General features: G+C 40.9%; 1 protein-coding gene and 1 pseudogene across 1 annotated transcript in view; one reads left to right on the plus strand and one right to left on the minus strand.

Moving 5' to 3' along the window:
- Positions 1–120, plus strand: part of LOC132654156 (ATP-binding cassette sub-family F member 2-like) — a 99,922-nt gene extending 99,802 nt beyond the window's left edge. The window contains 1 exon segment of the mRNA XM_060383406.1: positions 46–120. Coding sequence (XP_060239389.1) covers positions 46–120 — 75 coding nt within the window.
- LOC110544893 (ATP-binding cassette sub-family F member 2-like) lies at positions 117–10,339 on the minus strand (annotated as a pseudogene).
- Positions 10,340–17,335: the final 6,996 nt, after the last annotated feature.

The raw sequence follows: 17,335 nt of genomic DNA on the forward strand, positions 1-17,335 counted from the left end.
CAGACTTTGCTTTTCCCTCTCAGAGCTCTGTGTTTAAACCTCTAGGGTGTACAGCTCTACCTCATAGATGAGGAGTACAATGGCTGCCTGGAGATTCTGAAGAGCTTTTGCTGGATCTAGAGAGATTGTCGGGCACTGGACTTGGGCATTGGTACCTAGAGAAAAGAAAAGCTGCACATAAGCCTCCCAAGGAGGCCAGAACAGCCTGGATAGGGCTCAGGAGAGGGCTGGATAGGTGTATGGCTTCTATCGCAGCCTCAGAGATGTTTCTTACTAGGAAAGCTCATAAAAGCAGGGGAAGAATGGTAACCCAAACATTGTGTCTTGCACAGAATCATCACAGATATGAACCTTACATATAAATAACAATATGAAATGCAGGTTTTGTGCTCAGTCAAAAGCCAGAGAGCAACTCTATCATCACAGTAGGCAATTTAATGGAAAGTGCATTGAATCTGCAGATTGCTTTTGCTAAGAGGGCAATTTTAACTATGTTAATCCTGCCAAGCTTTGAGCATGAGGAATATTTCCATCTTCTGATATCTTCTTCTATTTCTTTCTTTAGAAACTTGAAAAATTTTTCCAAATGACAACACATGCTGGAGAGGATGTGGAGAAAAGGGAACTCTCCTCCACTGCTAGTGGTAATGTAAATTTGTACAACCACTTTGGAAATCAATTTGGTGCTTTCTCAGACAGTTAGGAATAATACTACCACTCCTAGGCATATATCCAAAAGATGCTCAAGTATACAACAAGAACATTTGCTCAACCATGTTTGAAGCAGCTTTATTTGTAATAGCCAGAAGCTGGACACAAACCAGATTTCCCTTGAAGGAGAAATGGATACAGAAAGTGTGGTACATTTACAAAATGGAATACTACTCAGCACTTAAAAACAAGTAAATCATGAAATTTTCAGGCAAATGGTGGGAATTACAAAAGATTATCCTGAGTGTGGTATCCCAGAAGCAGAAAAACACACACGGTATATATTAACTTATAAGTGGATATTAGACAAATAATATATGATAAACATACTAAACTCTGTCCACCTAAAGAAGCTAAGACAGAAGGAGACTCTGGGTAAGGTGCTCAATCCTGACTTAGAAAGGCAAATGAGATGGATATCACAAGAGGGAGAAATCAGGAAACAAGACAGTCATCTATCACAGAGGGTCTCTGAAATGCTCTACCTTGCATGGTATCAAAGCAGATTATGAGACTCATAGCCAAATTTTGGGCAGAGTACAGGCAATCTTATGAAAGAAGGGGGAGATAGAAATACCTGGAGGAGACAGGAGCTCCACTAGGAGAGAACCAAGAAGAACCAAGAAATCAAGGCGCAGGGGTCTTTCTGAGACTGATACTCCATCCAAAGACCATTCATGGAGATAACTTAGAACCCCTGTACAGATGTAGCCCATGGCAGCTGAGTGTCCAAGTGGGTGTCCTAGTAAGGGAAACAGGGGCTGTCTCTGACATGAACTCAGTGGCTGGCTCTTTGATCCCCCAGAAGGTGGGAAGCAGACTTATTTGACCACATAGGCCATAGCTCTATAGTACAGCTTAAGATCAGGAACGGAGATACCTCCAGAAGATCTTTTTTTTTTTTTTTCAATGCAGTTTATTCAGGAACCTTGAACAATCATCTGACCCTGGGTAAAGCCAGCCCACTTTAAATAGCCTCTGGGTAGCCAACCTCAGCATGCCACGTGGGCAATGCAGATAGGTCCACATACATGGAAGCAAGCCAGATCCTCAGCCTTAGCCAAATGTGGAGTTGTTCGTGACAGAGAGCACTCACCATCGGGAAGGTGGAAGGTGGAAACCAGCTCCATCTTTCAGGCGCGGCATTACGCAGCTCTCTACAGTTCCCCCTTTTTGTTTTAGACGCATCAGGCAAGAGTAGAGGTCTGATCTCTGATATTAGAAATAAATTGGGACTTTGTACTGATGTTCATTTAGGTGTCATCCACCCAAAGAGCATCAGACCCGTCCGATACCTTTTTCTCAGAGGCGGGACCTGGGGCATCAACCCGCATGCAATCAGACATAGCAATTCTGTGTTTGTTGTTATTCCATATGAAGTTGAGAATTTTTCTTTCCATGTCTGTAAACGGAGCAATTGGGAATGCAGCCGATCCTGATGAGACCTGATAGGCTAGGGTCAGATGGAAGGTGAGGAAGTCCTCCCCTATCAGTGGACTGGGGAAGTGGCATTGGAGAAGAAGAGGGAGGGACGTGGCACTGGAAAAGGACATTGGAGCTTGGATACAAAGTGAACAAATTGCTATAAATAAAGAAAATTAAAAATAGGAATTCCTTTCCCCTCAAAAAACCCATGAAAGAACTCCTACAGCTGAGAAACTGCTTCTGCAAAGTGCCTGGTTACAAAATTAATTTTTAAAAAATCAGTAGCCCTCCTGTACACAGACAGCAAATGGGCTGAGAAAGAAGTTAAGGAAACTACACCCTTCACAATAGCCACAAATAATATCAAGTAGCTTGGTGTAACTCTTAGCAGCAAGTAAAAGAGCTGTATGACAAGAACCTCAAGTCTCAGAAGAAAGATGATGGAAAGATCATATCAGATGATAGAAAGATGCCCCATGCCCATAAATAAGTAAGATTAACATAGTAAATATGGCCATCTTACCAAAGGCAAACTATGGATTCAATACCTACCCATCGAAATACTAATACAGACCATGAAAGGACAATTCTAAACTTCATATGGGAAAACAAAAGACCCCGAATAGCTTAAAAAAATTCTATATAACAAAAGAACTTCTGGAGGTATCTCCATCCTTTACACACTGTCGGGAGAAATCCTCACAGGGAATGAAGCAAAGGGGACGGAATTAGGCCACCCAGTATATCCCTGGAAAAGGTCCCGCAGACCGGCCAAACCCAGGGACCTGCTGTGCACCAGATAGCCTGCTGTTACCAGGAAAGCGGTACCCAACTGTCACAGATTACCTCTTGGGTACTGGGGCACAGAGCCCCAACCTCAGACTTATAAGAGCCCCAAATCCCCAATAACAAACCCACAGATACTACTCCAAGATGCAACCAGTTATCCCTAACAAAACTGACCAAACCATGGGACACACAGGTTACAGCAGCAGCTCACTAAATTTACAGCAAGGAACCCAGAAGAAGCAGGGAAGCTTTCTTCAGGACTTCCCTGGGTGAGAGGAAAGCCATCTCGAGTAACAAAGACCACATTTACCACTCAGGTCTCTATCTCTGAGGTGAGCAGTGGCAACTCCTGAAAAACACCGGCCATCCAGTGACTATACCCAAAAAGCTGAGAAGGCTTCCTTCAGGAAAAACCATCTTCCTGCCAAGGGGATTCTCTCCACCACAGGATTCCAGGAACCACCAGAAACTAACTCCAAACACCTAAAATAGCCCAATGGTTAGAGGCCAGTGTAAAAGCTCAACCAACAATAGACAGAGCAATATCCAGTTACACCAGCACCATTTGTTGAAGATGCTATCTTTTTTCCATTGTATGGTTTTGGCATCTTTGTCAAAAATCAGGTGTCCATAAGTGTGTGGGTTTATTTCTGGGTCTTATATTTGGTTCCATTGATCCACCATTTGTTTTTATGCCAGTACCATGCAGTTTTTGTTACTATTGCTCCATAGTACAGCTTAAGATCAGGGATGGCGTTACCTCCAGAAGACCTTTTATTGTTGAGGATTGTTTTAGAGATTCTGGGTTTCTTGTTATTCCATATGAAGTTGAGATTTTTTTCTTTCCAGGTCTGTAAAGAATTATGTTGGATATTCGATGGGAATTGCATTGAATCTGTAGATTGCTTTTGGTAAGATGGCCATTTTTACTATGTTAATCCTGCCAAGCCATGAGTATGGGACATCTTTCCATCTTCTGATATTTTCTTCAATTTCTTTCTTCAGACCCGAAAATTTTATTCATAAAAGTCTTTGACTTGCTTGGTTAGAGTTACACCAAGCTATTTTATGTCCTTGGTAACTATTGTGAAGGGTGTTGTTTTTCTAATTTCTTTCTCAGCCCCTTTGTCTTTTGTATACAGGAGGGCTACTGATTTTTTTTAGTTAATTTTGCATTCAGCCACTTGGCTGGAGGTGTTTATCAGCTGAATTTTTGGGGTCAATCATGAACACTATCATATCATCTGCAAATATTGATACTTTGAATTCTTCCTTTCCAAACTGAATCCCCTTGATCTCTTTTAATTGCTCTAGCAATGTGGAGAGAGTGGGCAGCCTTGTCTTTCAGTGGGATTGATTTAAGTTTCTCTCCATTTAGTTTAATGTTGGCTGTAGGCTTGCTGTATATTGCCTTTACTATGTTTAGGTAAGTGTCTTGTATCCCTGGTCTCTCAAGGACATTAAACATAAATGAATGTTGGATTTTTCAAATGCTTTTTTAGTATCTAAAGAGATTATTATGTGGTCCTTTTCTTTCAGTTTGTTTATATGTTGGATTCCATTGATGGATTTCCATATAAGGAACCACAGCTGCAATCTGGGCTGAAGCCACTTGTTCATAGTGGATGATATCTTTGATGTGTTCTTGGATTTCTTTTGCAAGTATTTTATTGAGTATTTTAGCATCAATGTTCATAAGAAAGACTGTCCTGATATCCTCTTTCTTTGTTGGGTCTTTGTGAGGTTTAGGTACCAAAGTGATTGTGCCTTCATAGAATGAGTTTGACAATGATCCTTCTGTTTCTATTTTGTGGAATAGTTTGAAGAGTATTGGTCTTAGCTCCTCCTTGAAGGTCTGGTAGAATTCTGTGCTGAAACCGTCTTTTATTGGATGGGAGACTTTTGATGACAGCTTCTCTTTCCTTAGGGTATATAGGACTATTTTACTTATTTCCCTGCTCTTGATTCAGCATTGGCATGTGGAAACGATCAAGAAAGAGTCCATTCCATTTAGATTTTCAAATTTTGTGGCATATAGACTTTTGAAGTAAGACATAATGATTGTTTGGATTTCCTCAGTGTCTGTTGTTATGTCCCCCATTTCATTTTTTTTTTCAATGCAGTTTATTCAGGAACCTTGAACAATCATCTGACCCTGGGGAAAGCCAGCCCACAGCTTAAATAGCCTCTGGGTAGCCAACCTCAGCATGCCACGTGGGCAATGCAGATAGGTCCACATACATGGAAGCAAGCCAGATCCTCAGCCTTAGCCAAATGTGGAATTGTTCGTGACAGAGAGCACTCACCATCGGGAAGGTGGAAGGTGGAAACCAGCTCCTTCTTTAAGGCACAGCATTCCGCAGCTCTCTACAGTTCCCCCTTTTTGTTTTAGACACATCAGGCAAGAGTAGAGGTGTAATCTCTGATATTAGAAATAAATTGGGACTTTGTACTAATGTTCATTTAGGTGTCATCCACCCAAAGAGCATCAGACCCGTCCGATACCTTTTTCTCAGAGGCGGGACCCGGGGTATCAACCCGCATGCAATCAGACATGCTCTTCTCTGGGTCCAAAGCGGCTGACCCTGAGTGCAGTGCTTAGCCTCGCATCCTGAGCGTAACATTTTAGCTTTTTATGGTATCCAACCATGCTTGGGGCGAATGTCCTGCTTCAATGGCTGTAAAGGCCTGAATGATCATGGCTGCATCACACTGTTGTGAGACTCTACTCTTGCATATATACCACAGGCAAACTAAGGAGACCAACACCAGAAGGCCTGCTAACGCTCCCATGCCTGCCCATTCCTTCAGATGATTCATGGCTGCAGCAATCCATGATGATAATCCTGTGGCTAGTCCTGCGTCCACTCTGGTAGAATTTACTGTGACAATGGCTTCAGCGCAGAATTCTACCAGACCTTCAAAGAAGAGCTAACACCAATTCTCTTCAAACTATTCCACAAAATAGAAACAGAAGGAATATTACCAAATTCATTCTATGAAGCCACAGTCACCTTGGTACCTAAACCTCACAAAGACTCAACAAAGAAAGAGAATTTCCAGCCAATCTCCCTTATGAACATTGATGCAAAAATACTTAATAAAATACTTGCAAACCGAATCCAAGAACACATCAAAGATATTATCCACTATGACCAAGTAGGCTTCATCCCAGGTAAGCAGGGGTGGTTCAATATACGGAAATCCATCAATGTGATCCACGATATTAACAAACTGAAAGAAAAAAACCACGTGATAATCTCCCTAGATGCTGAAAAAGCCTTCGACAAAATCCAACATCCATTCATGTTCAAAGTATTGGAGAGATTAGGGATACAAGGCACATATCTAAACATAGTAAAGGCGATATACAGCAAGCCTATAACCAACATCAAACTGAACCGAGAGAAACTTAAAGCAATCCCACTGAAATCAGGAACAAGACAAGGCTGCCCACTCTCTCCATATCTCTTCAACATAGTGCTGGAAGTCCTTGCTAGAGCAATAAGACAGTCGAAGGAGATCAAGGGGATACAAATTGGAAAGGAAGAAGTCAAATTATCACTATTTGCAGATGATATGATAGTATACGTGAGTGACCCCAAAAACTCTACCAGGGAACTCCTACAGCTGATAAACACCTTCAGCAAAGTGGCAGGATACAAAATTAACTCAAAAAAATCAGTAGCCCTCCTGTATACAAAAGACAAAAGGGCTGAGAAAGAAATTAAGGAAACAACACCCTTCACAATAGCCACAAATGACATAAGGTACCTCGGAGTAACCCTAACCAAGGAAGTCAAAGACTTGTATGAAAAAAAATTCAAATCTCTGAATAAAGAATTAGAAGAAGATATGAGAAGATGGAAAGATCTCCCATGCTCATGGCTTGGTAGGATTAACATAGTAAAAATGGCCATCTTACCAAAAGCAATCTACAGATTCAATGCAATGCCCATCAAATTACCAACACAATTCTTTACAGACCTGGAAAGAAAAATTCTCAACTTCATATGGAATAACAAGAAACCCAGAATTGCTAAAACAATCCTCTACAATAAAAGATCTTCCGGAGGTATCTCCATCCCTGATCTTAAGTTGTACTATAGAGCAACAGTTTTAAAAACTGCATGTTACTGGCATAGAAACAGAATGGTGGATCAATGGAACCGAACAGAGGACCCAGAAATAAACCCACACACTTATGGACACCTGATTTTTGACAAAGATGCCAAAACCATACAATGGAAAAAAGATAGCATCTTCAACAAATGGTGCTGGTCTAACTGGATGTCTACATGTAGAAAAATGAAAATAGATCCATACTTGTCACCCTGCACAAAACTGAAGTCCAAGTGGATCAAAGACCTCAACATAAAACCAGACACATTAAATCGGCTTGAAAAAAAAGTGGGAAATACCCTAGAACTCATTGGTACAGGAGAAAACTTCCTGAACAGAACACCAACAGCACAGGCTCTAAGAGCAACAACCAATAAATGGGACCTCATGAAACTGAAAAGCTTCTGTAAAGCAAAGGACACCGTCATCAAAACAAAGCGACCACCTACAGACTGGGAAAGAATCTTCACCAACCCTTTATCTGACAGAGGACTCATATCCAGTATATATAAAGAACTAAAGAAGCTGAAAAGCAGCAAACCAAGTAATCCACTTAAAAAATGGGGAACAGAGCTAAACAGAGAATTCTCTGTAGAGGAACACCGAATGGCAGAGAAGCACTTAAAGAAATGCTCAACCTCACTAGCCATTAGGGAAATGCAAATCAAAACAACCCTGAGATTTCACCTTACACCCATGAGAATGGCCAAGATCAAAAACTCAAGTGACAACACATGCTGGAGAGATTGTGGAGAAAGAGGAACCCTTCTCCACTGCTGGTGTGAACTTGTACAACCACTCTGGAAATCAATCTGGTGCTTTCTCAGACAACTAGGAATAGCGCTTCCTCAAGATCCAGCCATACCACTACTGGGCATATATCCAAAAGAGGCTCAAGTACACAAAAAGGACATTTGCTCAACCATGTTTGTAGCAGCTTTATTTGTAATAGCCAGAAGCTGGAAACAACCCAGATGCCCCTCAACTGAAGAATGGATGCAGAAATTGTGGTACATCTACACAATGGAATATTACTCAGCAATGAAAAATAAGGAAATCATGAAATTTGCAGGTAAATGGGTGGGATCTGGAAAGGATCATCCTGAATGAGTTGTCCCAGAAGCAAAAAGACACACATGGTATATACTCACTCATATAGACATACAACATAGGACAAACCCACTAAAACCTGTGCATCTAAAGAAACTAAGCAAGAGAGAGGACCCTAACTAAAATGTCCAATCCCCATCCTGAAAGGCAAAGAGGATGGACATCAGAAGAAGAAGAAAACAGGAAACAACCTAGGAACCTACCACAGAGGGCCTCTGAAAGCCTCTGCCCTTCAGACTATCAAAGCAGATGCTGAGCCGGATGGGCAACTGTTGGGCAGGTGAACGGAATTTTAGGTAAGAACTGGGAAATAGTAAGAGCTGGAGAGGACAGGGTCTCCACAAGGAGAGCAACAGAACAAGAAAATTTGAACACAGGGAACTTCCCAGAGACTCATACTCCAACCAAGGACTATTCATGGAGATAACCCAGAACCCCTGCACAGATGTAGCCCAGGGCAGTTCAGAGTCCAATTGGGTTACATAGTAATGTGAAGAGGGACTGCCTCTGACATAATCTGATTGGCCTGCTCTTTGATCACCTCCCTCTGGGGGGGAGCAGCCTTACCAGGCCATAGTAGAGGACAATGCAGCCACTTTTGATGTGAACTGACAGACTAAGATCAGAAAGGAGAGGAGAACCTCCCCTATTAGTGGACTTGGGGAGTGGCATGTAAGCAGAGGGAGGAGGGAGGGTGGGATTGGGAGGGGAGGAGGGAGGGGCTTATGGGGGGATGCAGAATGAATAAAGTGTAATTGATGAAAAATTTAAAAAAATATATTACCAGAAAAAAAAAAGAAAAAAGAACATAGGGAACAATCTGAAGTTCAGAAAAGTATACTCTTTTATTTATTAATTTTTAATTTTTTATATTAATTATAGTTTATTCACTTTGTATCCTATTTGTATCCCAGCTGTAACCTCCCTCCCTCATTCCCTCCCATCCCGCCCTCCCTCCCTCTTCTCCTCCCATGCTTTTCTCCAAATCCACTGATACACTCTTAATAGTAAAGCCAGAAGCTTGTTGAGGTTGGTGAGCGAGAACAATGGTCTCAATGTCCAAGTGATTGGTAGCCTTGCCCAGAAAGAGCATATGAGGGTTCTGCCAGGCCAGACAGGTCAGCCACACTTGGCACTTCTGCCCATCAGACAGATTATGGATTGGGGTCAACTGTTGTTTCCCAGTGAGGCCATATCTCCAAATGATCTTCCTCATCTCCTCCTCCTTGATCTCTGGGTAGCAATTCATCATGTACTCCAATGGTGAAAGGTCCAGGTCCAGTTGCTCCTGTAAGTGCTGATGGTAACATCTTATCTTAACATGAGAATGTTGTCAGATCATTCCATCTCTGCAGAAGCTCTCCAGTTAGCAGCTTCAGGAGAGTGGACTTCCCTGCATTGTTGGCTCTAACCATAGCAACTTCTGCCTCAAGGTCAATGCCAAATTCTAGATTATTGTAGATGCAAGGCCCATCTTTTGTATACTTGAAGCTCATGTTCTGTGCCATAATGACAGGTGGTGGGATCTTACTACACAGTGGGAAATATAATGACAGTGTCTTGTCACTCACAATCCTGTCAGTCCTGATGCCATCATTTTCTGTAGTGTTTTCTCTTTTCTTTGAGCCTGCCAGGCCAGATTTGCACTGCCCTGGCCAAACCTGGCAATGTAGTTTTTCATATGTGCTATCTGGTCTTGCTCCCAGTGAAACCTCTTTATCTGGTTCTCTTCCAGCTCCAGCCGTGCCTTCACATACTGATCATAATTACCCATGTAGAACTTCAGTTTCTTCTTGTGCATGTGGATGATGTTGGTACAGATTCCATTCAGAAAGTCCTGGGAATGGGACACAAGGACCAGAATGCTCTTGAAAGTCTTAAGTTCTTCTTGCAGCCACACACAAGCATCCAGGCCCAGGTGGTTGGTCAGCTCGACCTGAAACAGCATGAAGGGCTGAATAAAGAAGGCTTTGGCAAGAGCATCTCTTATCTGCCAGCCACCACTGAAGTCTTTTAGCTTCTTGCACTTTATGGCAGGGGTGAAAGCCAGTCTGTGTAAGAGCCTTGAGGCCTTCATCTCAGCCTTATCAGTGTCCAGTTCTTCTAGCCTCTGATAGAGTTCCATGAACTTCTCACACTCCACATCCTCATGAGCTAACCACTCAGCCTCCCTCTCCAGCATGGGAGGAACTCAAGGACATACTGGCTACAGAATAACATTCTTTCTACTTGAACAGGTCTTTTCTGATTTTGCTATTCTAAAACTGCAAAACAAGGCTCCTGATCATTCAGAGACTTTGTATAAAATGGTTTCCTAAACTAGATCTTATTTTAACACATTAGAAGGAAACATGTACATCCCTATGCCAGTTGCTCTAGCCTCTTTTATTTTATGAGTGATTTTTTTGGTGCTACCACTCTTTCTGGCTAAGGATTCTCAGCTACATAATTAATCTGTGTTTCCACAATCCAGCCTTATACATTATTCTATGCATGTTGGTACTTCTTGCCTTTTGAATAAATACCACCTAATCAAGGTAATCAAAATGAGCATAGAAGAGATCTGTGTTTGGCAAAGAACATATATTGGATGAAGTATACCTGCTTCTAATGTTTAAACCCAAGTGTTTAAACATTAATAATAGAGGGAACTGTTATTATATTTCACTGAAGAAATTATTTTCTTGTAGTGTCTGTTTCCAAAGGGTCTTAACACAGTCTTGAAAGAGAGAGTCTTGAGAGAACATTTGTTGGACTTCTTTTTTCACAATGGAATGACAATGAAATAACTATTCTCTTCTTTCTTGGAAGTAAAGTTTTGGGTGGAATTAATTAAAGAAGTTCAACTCCTGGGAGAATTTTAGATATGATGTCTTCTCAAGATTATCCATGAAGAAGATGGATTATTTTGGATCAATCACTTAACTGTGAGCATCTGTTCTCTCGTATTATATTATGTTTTTCATAAATATGCTGGGGTTACTGTTAAATAATTATATATGAAAAATACATAAATGCTAAAGTGCTATATAAACCGAAATTTAATAAACACATAATAGTATTTCTTAAAAAAAAATAAAAATAAAAACAGCTCTCTGGTCTGTCCCGGCCTGAAACAGAAAAGATTAAATACGACAGCAGTAGACTACCTGACCAATCCTTTCCAGAGCATTCTGGTAGCATTTTAGGCCTTCTCTGTGAACCTCACCTTGTAACTTCATCTGAGATATGTACTGACGTCACAGTAGAACAAAAGCCTCTGTGAGATGTGTTCAGTTATCAGAGGCTTGCAGGAACATGGTAAAGGATTTTTTCTCCTTCAGCATCTGTAAATAAATAAATAAATAAGTAAATAGAAATAGAATTATAATTACAATCAATCTAGGACCATTCCCATTGTAAGGTATTAATAACAGTAGAATTATCCAGCTCATCTTGAAAATTGGGTTGCATAGGCATCTGGCATTTCATACCTCCTTGAGGAAGCAGTGATATTTCTGACTCAGGTGGCCCTAGCCTCAGGTACATACCTGAACCTTTCAGGAAGGGTGTTCTAGAAGATTCTTACTCATGCAATACCTGCACTAACTTCAATTCAAGTATCATTCTCCTTAATTATGTAATAATATAAAAAATGCTAGTCATTAGTTAGAAATAAAAATCAATTGAAATTCAAGGGTGTGTATTAATGTTATCTTGTTTAGTTCATGGAACTTTACGAAGTGTTCAAGCTCCAGTACATGTAGCACCAGCTAATTGCTCAGAGCAAGAGTCCAGTAGGTAGGCTGGATGACAGATGGACTAACTGCCTATCATGGTGATAAGAGTTTGATCCGTGGGATTTACATTCTGGAAGGGAAGAACCAACTCTGTGGACCCTCAGCAGTGTACTGTGACATATCTCTGTCTCCTCCACAAAACAAATAAATAAAAATAAAATAAACCAGAGGTAAAGTGGATAGTCAGTGTAAACAATTAAAATTGTTTCTGGAGAGGTGGCTCCGTGGTTAAGATCTCTTGCTGCTCTTGCCTAGGACCCAGGCTTTTTTTCCAGTGTCCATATGACATCCCTAAATCACCTGTAGCACCAATCCCAGGGCATCCAAAAATGGCTTCTGAGGTCCACAGACATCAGGCACGTTTGTGTTGAAAATACACACATGGAAAACATACATGCATGGGAAACACTCACAGACATAAAATAAATAATTTTTGACATTTAAATATACTTTTATTAATGAAAGATGCTTTTGACTTGAGGCATGTCAGCTCCTGCAACACCCAAGCCTAACTCAACAAAGACGATGAGCATCATAAAATCTCCTTTTTGAGAAATCTTCATTAATGGCAAACTAGGCACAGGGCAAAAATGCCCCAGCTCTCTTTACAGACAATATACTCTCCAAAATGGATAACACGTGGCTGCTGAGTTTACTGCCAAGCTTTACCAAGACAGCGTAGGCAAATCTTTTATATTTTTTGCTTCACAACTAAGTCTGCCAGATGTACTAGGCCAAAAGGGAAGAATGATGCTGCAATGTTATATAGAGGGAATGGGTGCATGACAAGGCAGTAAACTGTCTCTTTCATCTTTTTAAACAGATATTTCCAAAGTAAATTTCTATTGCATGATTAAGCCCTTATAAGACTAACAGTACTAGTAATGGTAATAATAGGGTTAAAATAAGCTTTACTGGGTGATTGCTTGTGAGTTATCAATTTGAGCTATAAAGGGCTTGATTGCTGAATGTAATTCTCAGTAAGTAGAGTTCAGAAATAAAACCAAACAAAATCTATTGGGGGAGGGAGGCATTCAAACCTTTCATACAGCTCATTGCAAAACTGTGTAAACAGCACAGTTTCAGCCTCTGTAACCAAGGTAGGGAACTCTGTTATCTTCACCATCCTTTGCAAGATGCAGCTGCAGACCCTGAATTATGAAAGTGGGAACACTCTCATTAAACCATGACTTTAGTGTGTGGGGCATTGAAGCCATTGGAAAACCTCATTTTTCTGAAGGTGAACACCACAGAAGTCTTCTTGATTCGAAGGTGGCATTCCATCTTGTTATGACAAGTACCACATGGCCAGGAGAGACACAGACATTTCTGAAGTCGTCCTACTATCTCCTAAAGTTGCACCACACTTTCATCAATCAGACATACAAATCAAACTAGTGTGGTGTAAAAAACTCTAACTTATATATGATGTGAAGAAATTTGTGTAATATCTGTAATCATGTTATGGGGGGCATTCTGGTGAAGAGGAACTCAGCAGAGAATCATAGAAATGGAAGTCTCTGCACTGTTGCCTCCCGGATGAGCCATCTCAGCTCACAGCTGCCTAGCAGAGCATGGCCTAGGAAGTCAAGGACAGAAGGCCTACACCCTCAGCAACATCATTTAACTTACACTCCCCAATCACACAGGTTGAGAGTGATTTCCCTGTGAGTGTCCTAGGATAACCTGTTGTATTGTGAACCCAAATCACCTTCTGCACAATAAAAACAAAACTTGATTCAGAGACAGGTGGCATTCTCTATAGAAGGAAATAAGTCAAAGAGCATGTGACACAAGTTTGGAAAATTGATACCACATGAAGTGTATGAAAATTAAAAGTCTTAGTGAACACACCAGGAACACAGACTACTCATGAAAGCAAAAATGACCAAGAGAACCTGAGGCTCCCTTCGTTAGAGCCAGCCATAGGGCTGTCCCTAAAAGGTGTCAGAGGTAGCTGATGCTGTCCTGTAGAGGTCAAAATAAGCCAGGACTGCAGATACCGTGTCATCCTGCAGTAACTGCAATCAGATATGGAGAGCCTTGTGGCACCTGACATCCCCCAATGGGCCTCAAACAACTTACAAGTGTGCAGGAGAGTGACCTGAACCTGTGGTCTGGAAGGAAGTGGATAGTGGAATGGTGGAGGAAACCCCCCTGCAGATGCCCTGCAGGATGGGCACTTATCACCTCCTGGGTGCACGGTTCCAGGAAGAACTAGGTAGGAAGGACACCTCTGTTTCCTTCTCCTCAACATGAAGTCAGACTGCCCATCTCCTGGTGTTGAGGGGATCTGTAAAGTACATGATTTATATCAGGAATGAGTGGTGCCTGTCCACCCTTCCACTCATAAAACAGTGTGCTTGTGATTTCCACCTTTACACAGGTCACTTTTACCATGTCGTCATCACTCTCTTCCCCTCTGGAGATAATGTAAAACAGACCGTGAGGATGAGAAGGGGACCTGACTCTTCTACCTGCAAGTGGGTTGGGGTGAGCCAGAACTGAACAATGTGCTGTTTACTGCCCAATTCTTTCTGGAAAACTAGAAAGATTCAGGGATCAGATCAGGTTAGAAAGCCACCACCAAGCAGATGTCAGTGCTGTGCTCAGAGAGGACATGAAGTGCAAGAACTGCAGGAACACCGTGGCAAATGCCTGGAGAACATCTGGGCTGCTTTTGAAAACTGAAGCCAGTGTGGGTACCTCTCAGGGTCTAGACTTGCAGCTAAGATGTTGTCCAATATTTTTACATGCACCCCAAATGAGCAGGAGAGTAATTTTTAGACCTATCTGTCAGCCTGGGAGACCTATACCTGAGGCAGACTCCACTTGCCTTTCTTTCCAGCTCAGTGAGGAAACACTGGCTAAGACCAACGCTCTGCTGCACAGCTCTGACTCTCTATGATGTTAGCAGGAATGAAGACGGTGCGCGTGCTTGTCGGTTCTGATGGGTTTATGAAAAGATATAGACTGAGAAAACCTGAAACCAAGCCCAGAGTAGAACAGGATGAGGCTTGGCTGACACCCTGAGTTCTCTGACCAGAACACCAGAAAGACTGATGGACACAGACACAGACTTTGTTCTTCTCAAGATCTTGGTTTTGGATCCTGGCTCTTTAGACAGCAGGAGGGGAAACTAACATGTGTTCACTGTGTATAAAATATCTAGTATTTCAGCGCCTCCTCATGGATGTCATCTCAGAGGACATATTTTACTGTGTAGGTCACAATGAGCCAAGAACATTATTGTGCAGTTTCTGAAACTGAATGAGGACAAATGACAGTAGGAGAAAATATTGGTAAGATCCTCAAAGTAACATAAGGTGTCCTGTAGTAGATGGTGTTGATACAAGAAAGATATTTCCTTTCTTTTTTTTATAATAGGAAATAGAAAATTATCATATTTATTTCTATTACCTACAAAACAGTATACAAAACATTCAAGTAACTTCCCCTATATTATGTTTAATTGCTGAGTTACTCACTAGAATAAATTCTTGGTATAAATACAAAATATATGACATACTTTAATCAAACATTTAACAGAATAGAAGGCTTTAAAACTATCAAAATAAAACATTTAAAACAACAGCAACAACACACACACACGTATGTAGGTGTGTATTTAAGTATTAAAGATAAGCTAAGTGAAATCCCAGAGGAAGACTAAAGACTGAACTGGAAGGATGAACAGTGAACCTGCACAGCTATTTCTAACCTAAGATGATTTACTGATCTCAGTAAAATAGTTTTTCTTTCTTTTTTTTTTATTTCCATGCTAGTTACAGAACAAGTAGAAAGATCTTGTTCCCAACATAGGGCAGGTTATAGAAGATACCATTTTCAAGCTAGGGCCAGTTGGAAGGTGAGGAAGACCTCCCTATCAGTGGACACGGGAGGAGATGAGGGAGGGAGTGTGGGATTGGGAGAGAATGAGGAAGGGGGCTACAGCTGGGATACAAAGTGACTAAAATGTAATTAGTGTAAAAAAAATGAAAAAAAAAGGTGCTATATGTAAGGTGCATGTCCCTAGGATCCTTAATAGGTGAGAAAATCCAATATTGGTATCAAAAGAGAAAGCAAGAAAAAGTTAAATTTATATGAAAGCTAGATGCAAAATGTAGCTCCCCTGAGAATTTATTTCAGTCATATCTACAGTAAGAACTCTCTGGAAGCACCAAAAGAAAAATATTGAAGGGCAGCTTCCTGAATAATTAATATTCCTCAAACTAAGTTGTGTGTGCAACTCTCTTTCCCTCCCTCTGTCTCTCTGTCTCTCTCTGTGTGCTAAGACCAAAAACAGCCCACTGACCAAACATATCTGCATAAATAGAAAACTTCCTTGGATGTAGACCCCAAGAATACAGAAATTAATAGGTAGTTTTACAATGTACAAATTCAACTGCTTCCTTCTTTGAGTAATCTGAAGGGCACATTTATCTATCTATCTATCTATCTATCTATCTATCTAATTTTTTATCTACCTCCAATTTCTTGATTCATAAGACTATGAGGTTAATATATTATATGGTTTATGAATCTTCTTTTTTTAAAGATATTTCCTTTCAAACACAATGAAAATATTTTAATTCCTTAAATTACAGTAGTCAAATCATAAATATCATAAATAGTTTTGTATCAATATGACAAAAGTAACAGTAAAGATTTTTAATGAAAATATAAAATGAAAAAAATCAGCTTTCATGTCAGGCATATCAATAAGTAAGTTTAAATCACTAAAACACACTACATCTGAGGAGCATTAAATATAGTGCTTCCTTGTGAGTCATTTAATTCAGTCAAACATAAATATAAAACACTGATGTTTCCAATAATAAAAAATAAACTATTTTTTGGAAAATTTCTAGGAAGAAAACATTCCTGTTGCCCATGCAGAACACAGTTCCTGTGCTGAGGGGCTGTCAGGGCTCATGGTCTCCTCTGCAGATACTGAAAACTTCCCTGCAGCCCAGTGCTCCTCCTCCCACAGCCTGCCTGAGACCTGACTTCTGATTCTGCACTTGGGGGCAGAGCACTTACCCAGATGGATGTGGCAGGGGAGGGCTCTGCCCCTGAGGAGATCCTGCACAGCTTAGGTGAAGGGGTCTTTAACACATCTCTGCAGACTGTGGTTTTCAAGTTTGTTGAAGGTCAGGAGTTCCCACTGGGGAGCATGGAAATGAGACATCCCCAGGGAACATTTTACGTGCCTGTTGGTCTCACTCACTCTGTCTTGGGCAACAGCCATCTGGGGAGGGCTGAGCACACACTTTGAGTTCCCTTGTAACACCTGAGAGAGGGATCAAAAAAGTTTATGACATATAGACAACCCCAACTTTTCTCACTTCACTCTCAGAATTAATTCAGACAAATTTTTATTCACTGTGAGCTTCTAT

The sequence above is a fragment of the Meriones unguiculatus genome, chromosome 5, assembly GCF_030254825.1.
Source record: "Meriones unguiculatus strain TT.TT164.6M chromosome 5, Bangor_MerUng_6.1, whole genome shotgun sequence".
In the NCBI taxonomy this organism is placed as follows: Eukaryota; Metazoa; Chordata; class Mammalia; order Rodentia; family Muridae; genus Meriones; species Meriones unguiculatus.